Below are 9,524 nucleotides of genomic sequence, written 5' to 3' on the forward strand. Positions count from 1 at the left end.
ATTTGAAAACCATCTACTTAGTATCTAAATTCAAATTTCTTTTTTAAAGGATCTATAATTAGAGTTTTATCTTTTTTTTAAGTATCAATAAAGGTAGGAGTAGAAGATTTGAAGCACATATTCTTAATTCGAAGATGTGAGTTAGTAAAATTATTTATGAAAATTTTATTTAACTAATTATTTATGAACATATGTAATAATATATAGTCTAAATTGTAGTTTTAAAATGATTGGGAGTAGATAATAACCTTATTGAATGACCAATTTTGTAATTTAATAAAAAAAAGAAAAAGAAAAAGAAAAAGAAGCAGAAAGAAAATGAGTAAAGTCCCACTTTGTTCTTTGTTTCAATTGCAATTATCCTTTGTTCACATCAACTTTCCTTTATGATTCAAAGCCATAGATTTGTCCCTACAACTCAAATTAACCTTAATTACCCTAATAAATCACAAATCCACAAAAATCTTGATGAACTTCACACAACCAAAATCTAAGATCAGAATCACTCTGCAATTCAATTGCACAAATTACTCAAGGGAGACACAGAAAGAGCTCAAGATCTTTTGAGATTTTTTTTTTTTTCTTTTTTACACTTAAAGAGTATGAGAATTTCAACACTCAACTGACCAAATTTTCCAGAGGCAAACAAGAAGAAGAAGAATTAGCAATGGAAACCTAACACAGATCCATCACTTACAGCAATGGCGACTCTGCAACTCGATGTGACTTCCACATGGTGTGTGAAGAAGTGCAATACCCTAACCCTACCCACCATATCCATCTTCGATTCAATCTCCAGCGTCGGTCCGATTCTGTACCCGTTCATTCCCTCCGAGAAGGTCGGTCCAGCTCCAACGGCGGCGACTGGAGCGGCCAACGAAAATGACTGGACGGAGAATGTCGCTGCCATGTACTGCGTCTGACCCGCGTCGATTTTACCGGCGGGAATGAACATGAATCCTATTTGAGAACCGGAGTAGAGGAGCTGAAGCGAGCTGTCGTAGTGAGAGAAAGAGGCTTTGTTAGGGTTTCTGACGGAGACGTACTGAGAGAAAGTGAAATTGATACTGCCGTTGGCGACGGAGAAGGATGGCAACTGGACGGCGGAAACGGCGATCTTCGGATCCTGAGGCTTGAAGACGGTGAAGAAGACGATGAGGACGATGATGACGAGGAAGATTAAGAAGACCGTGGCGACTATACAGGAGGCCAAGTTCGTGCGGCCGGACGGCGGGTGGTGGCCGTGGGGTTTGCTCATGGCGGTGCTTACGGCGGAGTTGGAACGGATCTGATTTTGCAACAGAGGAGAGAGAACAGCGGCGTGTTTGGATGCAAAGAAATGGGATATAAAAATGATGGGGAAAAAAGGGAAAGGGAAGTTATCTATGTGGAAATTGTGCAAATAAAAGTCCTTTTTCCCCCCTTCTTTTTAAATAAATTTATTATTTTGGGTTCTAATTCTAATTTTAAAAAGTGGGGTTTGGTTGTTGTATTTGTCTTCTTGGATTTTGGGTTTTAAATGTTTGATTCTATTGGGAAAGAAATGGAAAAAATTACTGAAAGAGTTACTATTAAAACCAACTTAAAATATTAATAAGAGGTGGTAAAATGGATATAGTTGAATTGACATTAAATTTGTTCGGTTGATTTTGAAGTTAGAGTTTCATTTTTCAACATATCTTATATATTGTCAAAAGAATAATAATAAGAAGAAGTTGGTATTAGTAAGCTCGAGTTCATAGATTTTCCACATGGAAAGAGTTGGATATAGGTAAATAGTGTTTGGATTTATGTAGTTTGAAGAAGGATAGTTAACTCAAATTAAGAATGTCAATTTGAAATTATTTAGTGGATAACATATTTTATTATCATCAATGAGTGACAAAGGTGGAATCGACTGATTAATTCATGATCATGAGGACCATGTGATTTTGGGTTGCTACAAGTTCATCCAGAGTTGTGGAAGTGTTAGTTCGCTGGAAGCGGAAGCGTTGTTGGAGGGCTTATGTGCGATCGAGCAAGAGCGGTCTAATAACAAACCACCTATTGAAATGGAATCTAATGCCCAAAAGGTTATCAAGTTTTTGAGTAGGGGATGACTTTTCTTTCACTAAGATTGAGATTCTGATTTAGGATATTCTTTTTGTTGAGAATGTTGTTAATATTGTTCAATTTTGTCACATCCTTCGAGAGAAGAACAAATCTGTTCATGGCATTGCAATTTTGGCCTCCTATCAATGATGCTCCTTAATTTAGAAATATCTTTTTGCAGATAATGTTATCTCCCTCCTTGGTTAGGGGTTTTGGATGTGGAAGTTGTGTGAAAAATTGTTAGAAATAACATGTTTAATTTTTCATAGCCCCTTTTTGAAAAATCGTAAGGATAGTTTTTCTCGGTCCATCTCACCCAAGATCAGCTACTGAGATTTTTGATTTTGTAAAAAAAAAACTTTTCCTAACTTATTTCGAGCCTTCTCGGTACATCTCGCTCGAATTACACAACAAGATTTGCTAATTTTTTCGAATGTCTGTAATCTTTCCAAAATTAAAAATTACACTACCAAATATTACACAATTTGGAGAAATTTGAAAAGACAATTGATAAATTAATTTAGAAATTCGTGTAATTATATAGATCTATGTGTTAATCTCGGGCAAAATAACACCGAAATTCTATATATATAGGCTTTCTCAATGAAATCGGGGCATAATTAACATAACAATTCGATATATTTGAGTTTTTTCGATGGAATCTCAAGTAGAATTAACACCTAGATTCAATATATATCACTAATCTTATCCTTTTTTTTTTACAAAATTTGATCTTTCCCAAAATTTGAGAATTTGATATTTCCCAAAATTTGAAAATGACAGTGATATCATCTTGAAACAATTTAGAAAATCTATTTTGATAATTGGAAACCCATTTAGAATTTTGGAAATTCATATAATTGTGAAAACATAAACTATGTTAAAGGTTTGAAATATTAAGAAATAATTTGATATAATATTTAGTAAAGGCAACCAAATTTTGAGAAATTTTGAAAATATATAAGATTTGGTATAAGTTTTGGGAATATTACATACAAAATGTACCATGAAAGGCCAAACCAATCGATTAGTTAGAAAAAAGTTATTTTTTTAACTAAATCGGTGGCCGATCTCGGACGAAATGGACTGATAAAAACTATTCTAATGACTAATGAGTTTTAAAAAAAGTGCTAGTTTTGTAATGTGCAACTTTAAAAGATTATTTATGATAATTTTTTAAGTTGTGTTGTTTGTTTTGTTGGACTAAAAAAGGTTCAATCTTTACCTCAATTCTAAACCTCAAACTAATCATACTAATTAATTTTTAAAAATTATTAAAAGTACAAAACTAAAATGAAACGAGCTCAAAGTAAGTACCTTTAATTTATGAACAAACATTATATTTGCGTTATTACATATATATGTATTTAAATTATGAGGAATATTTTACGATTTTAACTTTTTTTTTTTTTTTTTTCTTTTAAGAATATTTTATAGTTAAACTAGAGGTGGATACCACAACCATTTCCGATACTAATTCTAAAATTAATATATAAACAAATAAGATAATATTCAAGTTCTCATTCACTCCAACAATTTTCCAAATCTTATATTTCCCTTACAAGCAATACCCTTTCTTGAAGATAAGAATATGCTTGAAACTTGAAACTTTGAGGTTTTACCTACAATAATATTGAGTGTTTCTTAAACCTTGGGGAATATTATCTCTTGGTTTTAAAAAATTATATCCAATGTAATGGGATTTGTGAGTCGTTTAGTTTGAGAGTTTTCTACGTGAAAATTCATACAGACATCAAAATATCATGTTTGTTTTACAGATTTCAACCATTAATTTGAGAATAAATTATTTATAAGTATCATCATTTCCCACATACAAGAGTTTTCTATTCCCTTCCAAAACGGTGGATTTTATTTTTTTTCTCTCTCCATCTATTTTTCATTTTATACCTAATTTATTTTTAAATTTTAATTTATTTAATTAATATTAATTTAACAAAAATTAATATAAGTATTTATTTTAATAAATCAATAATAATCTATTAAAATATGTACATAGGTAGAAACCTCAGGGAGTACTCAATCATTAATGTAATCCCATTAGAAATACTTGAGAAATGCTTAAATGAAAAAATAAACACCATCGGTAATGAAAAACAATAATATGAAGGATACTTTGAATGAGAAAATCAATGGTATCTTGACCTCTACGAGAACTATACTCGTGATAAAGGCGGTTAACTTACTTTTACAATACAAATTTACTAAATAATGCAATAACTTTTTTACATATATTACTAATGAATTAGCTAACAATATTTTAAATATATTTAATTAGTAAACTAAAATTAGGTAAACTTAGTTAGTACAAAAATTCACTTTTCAATAACAATAATTGATTACTTTATTGTTTTTTAAATATTAAACAATTATTCATTGAAATTAATTTTAATTTAATCATTCATTATGAACATATAATCATTATCGGTTATTTATAATAATTTATTTATTTATTGTGATTAATTTATATTATTTCATTCATTATTAATATATAATATTTATAAAACTTATTTTTAATATTATTTATTAATATTTGTTGTTTCATTTCACTTTTTATATAATATATTATTTATTAAAATATATTTCCTTTTATTATTTACTTAAAATCAAAATTATTAATGTTGAACTTAAGTATTATAACGTTCCTTAAATATATTAATTGGTTAATTTGAATTATAAATTTCTCCATTTTAAAATATTTATAATTAGAATTATTATTGATTCTTAATTAATTAATTTTTATCAATATATTGAATGATACTTATTGTTTGATTAATTGGTCTATCAAAATTATATAATATTTTTCATGCTTAATTTCATAAACTAAATACAAACATAATTTTTGTTTATAAAATTCTGATAGTATTTACTATGTATAATCAAACAAAATTATCTTTGATTTCCAAACATTCTATTTTTTTGATATTCTATTTCCATACTCAGCATCTATAAAATCTTAAACCAAACAGTTCCTTAAATATTTATTTTAAAGAGGAAAGAGAATATCTAAAATACATATTATTATTATTATTGTTAGGCCATATTTCTGTCTTCTATATTAATATTATGCTTCAATTTAACCTAACTAATCATCCTTTTATGGTTGGATTAAAGTTGGACATTTATTCCATCATTTGGACCTCATAAAAAAAAAAAAAAAAAAAAAAAACTAATTTAACAAGTACTTTATAAATAAGATACGGGATTTGGGTGAAGGTTTAATAGGTCATATGGATTAAAACAAACATGAACTTTGATTGTATTTTTTGGTAATTAATTATCTTAATTCAAAATTATAACAACACTATAATACAACTACAAATAATTTAGGAAAAATTTCATAATTTATAGAAGTAGAAAAAAAAAATTTGATAGATACGGATAGATTTCTATAAACTTCTATCATTAAAAAACTTATATTAATTTCTATCGTTGATAGACTTCTATTGGTCTTTATACAAAACATTGAATTTTTACTATTTGACGTAAATAGTTTTCCTTATTTTTTTAAAATATCCAAATAATTTACCTAGAGAGGTTTGTTAAACAATTATGAACTATAGTTAGACTTTTGAAGATTTCAATATTAAATTTTAGGGCAAATATCAATTTAAACTCTTGAACTTTCGGTGCTGTATCAATTTAAACCTCAAACTAATAATTGTATCGATTTAAACCCTGAACTTTGGGGATCGTATCAATTTAAATTCCAAACTAATAATTGTATCAATTTAGACCCTGAACTTTTATGTGTATCAATTTAAACATTGAACTTTCATAATTGTACCAACTTAAACCCTCTATTATATTTTATTCGAATATACTTATGAAAATTCATAGTTTAAATTGATATATTATGAAAGTTTAAAGTTTAAAGTTTAAATTGATACAATTATGAAAGTTTGGGTCTAATAATTAGTTTGGGAATTAAATTGATACAACTCATAAAATTTATGATTTAAATTGATACAATTCTCAGTTTATGGTTTAAATTGATACAGTTCTTAGTTTATAGTTTAAATCAATACAATTCTTAATTTATGATTTAAATCGATACAACTCTCAAGGAGGAGTGAAAAATCGTATTGCGAAATGTCTAGCTTAGTATCCACCCTTCTCTCCTACTCTCTCTGGGTTTGGCTACATATCTTCTTCTCTTGAATATCACACCATTTTAGCATGTGTAGCCTCGCTCCATTTTTTTCATATTTAACCAAGTATTTCTTTAAAAAATGTATTGCTATAAAAAAATCTAAACATATAATTGAAGCGACTAAATTATAAGTTCAATCATTATACTTTCAAATTTATGTCTAGACTAAATTATAAGTTTAATCATTAAACTTTTAAATTTATGTCTATTTTGTTCCCTAAACTTGAAAATAGATTTACACGTTTTTTAAGTTTTCATTATGTGTCTATTTTATTTTTAAACTTAAAAAAAATCAATAGATATCTCAACTTTTAATTTTGTATATAATTGATCTTTAACACATTATAAAGGTGAAAATTTTCAAAAATAAAAAAAATAAGGAAAACGATTTACACAAATAAAATTTTTTTAATCTTCTTTGATAGAAGTAGATAGAAATGGATAGAAGTCTATCATTGATAGATGTTGAGATTTTTCGACTAAGTGGTTTTTGAAGCGGCTCTTCTAAAGTTTGACACCTAGAGATTCTATGCTAGTGGAGTTTGAGGTGAAAGATATGTAAGATGAGATTTTACATACATTTTGTTTTTAAATAGTTTTGTTTTTCAAATGTTCTATCTGATGACCGTCTACTAGTGTTATTATTATTATTATTTCTATAAATAGTTTAACATTTTTTTTCTATTGGTAAAAAATGTTCTTAAAAAAAATAAAATCATCTAATTTTTATATCTAATGAGAACTTTTGATTGTGTCTATTATAACTATGAATTAAAATAAAAATGTGGAATAAATAAAGAACATATTAAGACCTAAAATTAAAAATTTAAACACTTAGAGATACAACATCAACATTTTACATTAGACAGTTGGTATTGGATAGGAAGTTGAAAGTTGTGAAGAGTTTTAAAGGTTGAAGCCGTTATCTTCCCGCCCTAATTCAATTTCAAGCTTAATCTCTCTCTCCGAATGTAAAATTAATGGCGCTTGATCTGCTAATTTCTCTAATCTTCATCCTCATTTCCACCATTTTTCTTCAATCAACAGCTCTGCTAAACCCTAGAGCTCCTCCAAATCCTTTGGCGCCAACTCCTTATGCTTTCACAACCCCTCCAAATTCATCTTTTCCCATTTCACCCCTCGCTCCTCCGCCGTCCAATTCTCTAGTCCCCGCCCTTTTCGTCATCGGCGACTCCACCGTCGACTGCGGCACCAACAATTTCCTCGGAACCTTCGCCCGCGCCGATCATCTTCCCTATGGTCGAGATTTCGACACGCACACTCCGACTGGAAGGTTCTGTAATGGAAGAATTCCCGTTGATTTTCTTGGTAATTGTTAGTTTAGTTTCTTGATCTTTTGTTTCCTTCGTCTTTCCGGATATGTTATGATTCTTAATCCTTTCTTTTAGGTTCGATCTCTTATTTTTCTTCCGTTTTTGTTTCTGGATGGTTTTCCCAGCCCTGCGTCTTGGACTTCCGTTCGTTCCGAGTTATCTTGGGCATAGTGGAGCAGTGGAAGATATGATTCAAGGAGTGAATTACGCATCAGCTAGTGCTGGAGTTATCTTCACTAGTGGATCAGAATTGGTACTTCTTTTCTTCAATTTCAATCTGTTTTATTCATTGATTAAAATCATTGATAAATATGCAAATGGAACAGTTTCAAATCAAATTGATTTCCGTTCCTTTCACCAATTTAATGTTCTGTTATAAATTATAATATTCACGAGAGTAAAAAGGAGTTTCATAATGTATCAGGTAATCTTAGGTTGATTTAGATGGCAGATATGATCATTGTTCTATCATTTTTCGCATTACTTAGTTTTATTGTTTCTCTTGCTAAATTTCTTTGCCTTTTTGAAATGTTATTTGTGACAGGGCCAACACATCTCCTTTACACAACAAATTCAGCAATTTATGGACACTTTTCAGCAGTTTGTTCTAAATATGGGCGAGAATGCTGCTGCTGATCACATTTCTAATTCAGTCTTTTACATATCAATTGGAATCAACGATTACATTCACTACTATCTGTTTAATATATCTAACGTTCAAAATCTTTACCCTCCATGGAATTTTAACCAATTTCTGGCAGCCACAATCAGACAGGAAATCAAGGTGATTTGATCATATAGTTCTTATTATATAATAGCAAGTATATATAGATATTAGCCATGATGCCTTCTCTTTGCCTTCAGGATATTGTTTTTGTGCACACATTTTCATTTTCCAAAGTTTGAGTTCTTGAATCATTTTAGATATTGGAAATTAACCCTGCATTGTTTATTGGGTGCTGCTCCTGCCCTGCATAGAAGTTCCATTTATTTCCAGTATGTTAATTTTTCAATTGTTCAAAAACTTCCTAAAAGACTTCGTATTCTTGGTCCAGAATTTGTATAACATGAATGCAAGGAGAATTGTTGTAATGGGATTGGCACCTATTGGCTGTGCTCCTTTCTACTTATGGCAGTATGGTAGTGAGAATGGAGAGTGTATTGAGGAGATAAATGATATGGTTATGGAGTTCAACTTTGCCATGAGATACATGGTTGAGGAGCTTGGCATGGAGCTGCCTGATTCAAGTATTATCTTCTGTGATTTGCTTCAAGGTTCAATGGATATTTTGAAGAACCATGAACGTTACGGTGAATGACAATCTAACTTCTTTATACTCTCTTCGCCATGAACCCAAATTTGCCTCTCATTGTGCCATTTTGTTTTTTCCATATAGGTTTCAATGTAACTTCAGATGCTTGTTGTGGGTTTGGTCGCTACAATGGTTGGATCATGTGCATCTCACCAATTATGGCTTGCAAAAATGCTTCTAATCATATTTGGTGGGATCAATTCCATCCAACAGATGCAGTAAATGGCATCCTTGCAGACAACGTGTGGAATGGCCTCCACACAACAATGTGCTATCCCAAGAATTTGCAGGACGTGATAAACTCTCAAGGCTGAACTATACTTTAGTCAGATTTGTTCATTCACAAAGCTGCACCAACACATTCCAACGCAATACCTGGTACCAACAAAACATTGACATATAGATAGATTTGTTGAATTCCAAACGATATGCTTTGCTTTAAAAAAGTATGGTGGTGATTGGTGCCTATTTGGTAATTGATAGAGTTAGAAATAAAATGATTGCTTATATTTTGCTTTTAGTGCCATTAATTTTGTAGTCAGCGTTGAAGTCTTTTTTGTATCCCTTTGTTTTCTTTCATCTTTTCAATGAAAAAGTTTGGTTTATGCTTTGCTT

General features: G+C 30.0%; 2 protein-coding genes across 2 annotated transcripts; one reads left to right on the forward strand and one right to left on the reverse strand.

Annotated features, from left to right (window-relative positions):
* Positions 1 to 319: 319 nt before the first annotated feature.
* Positions 320 to 1,572, reverse strand: LOC120086842 (uncharacterized). The gene has a single exon (XM_039043653.2). The coding sequence runs from the start codon at positions 1,256 to 1,258 to the stop codon at positions 662 to 664; it is 597 nt and encodes a 198-aa protein (XP_038899581.1). The 5' UTR covers positions 1,259 to 1,572; the 3' UTR covers positions 320 to 661.
* Positions 1,573 to 7,094: 5,522 nt separating this feature from the next.
* On the forward strand, positions 7,095 to 9,524 carry LOC120090940 (SGNH hydrolase-type esterase superfamily protein). The gene is made up of 5 exons (XM_039048645.2): positions 7,095 to 7,591; positions 7,722 to 7,849; positions 8,141 to 8,380; positions 8,652 to 8,907; positions 8,994 to 9,524. Exons 1-5 carry the CDS (start codon positions 7,243 to 7,245, stop codon positions 9,221 to 9,223), a joined length of 1,203 nt encoding a protein of 400 aa, XP_038904573.1. The 5' UTR covers positions 7,095 to 7,242; the 3' UTR covers positions 9,224 to 9,524.

Source organism: Benincasa hispida, chromosome 1, assembly GCF_027475165.1.
Source record: "Benincasa hispida cultivar pf3 chromosome 1, pf3_genome.v1.1, whole genome shotgun sequence".
Classification (NCBI taxonomy): Eukaryota; Viridiplantae; Streptophyta; class Magnoliopsida; order Cucurbitales; family Cucurbitaceae; genus Benincasa; species Benincasa hispida.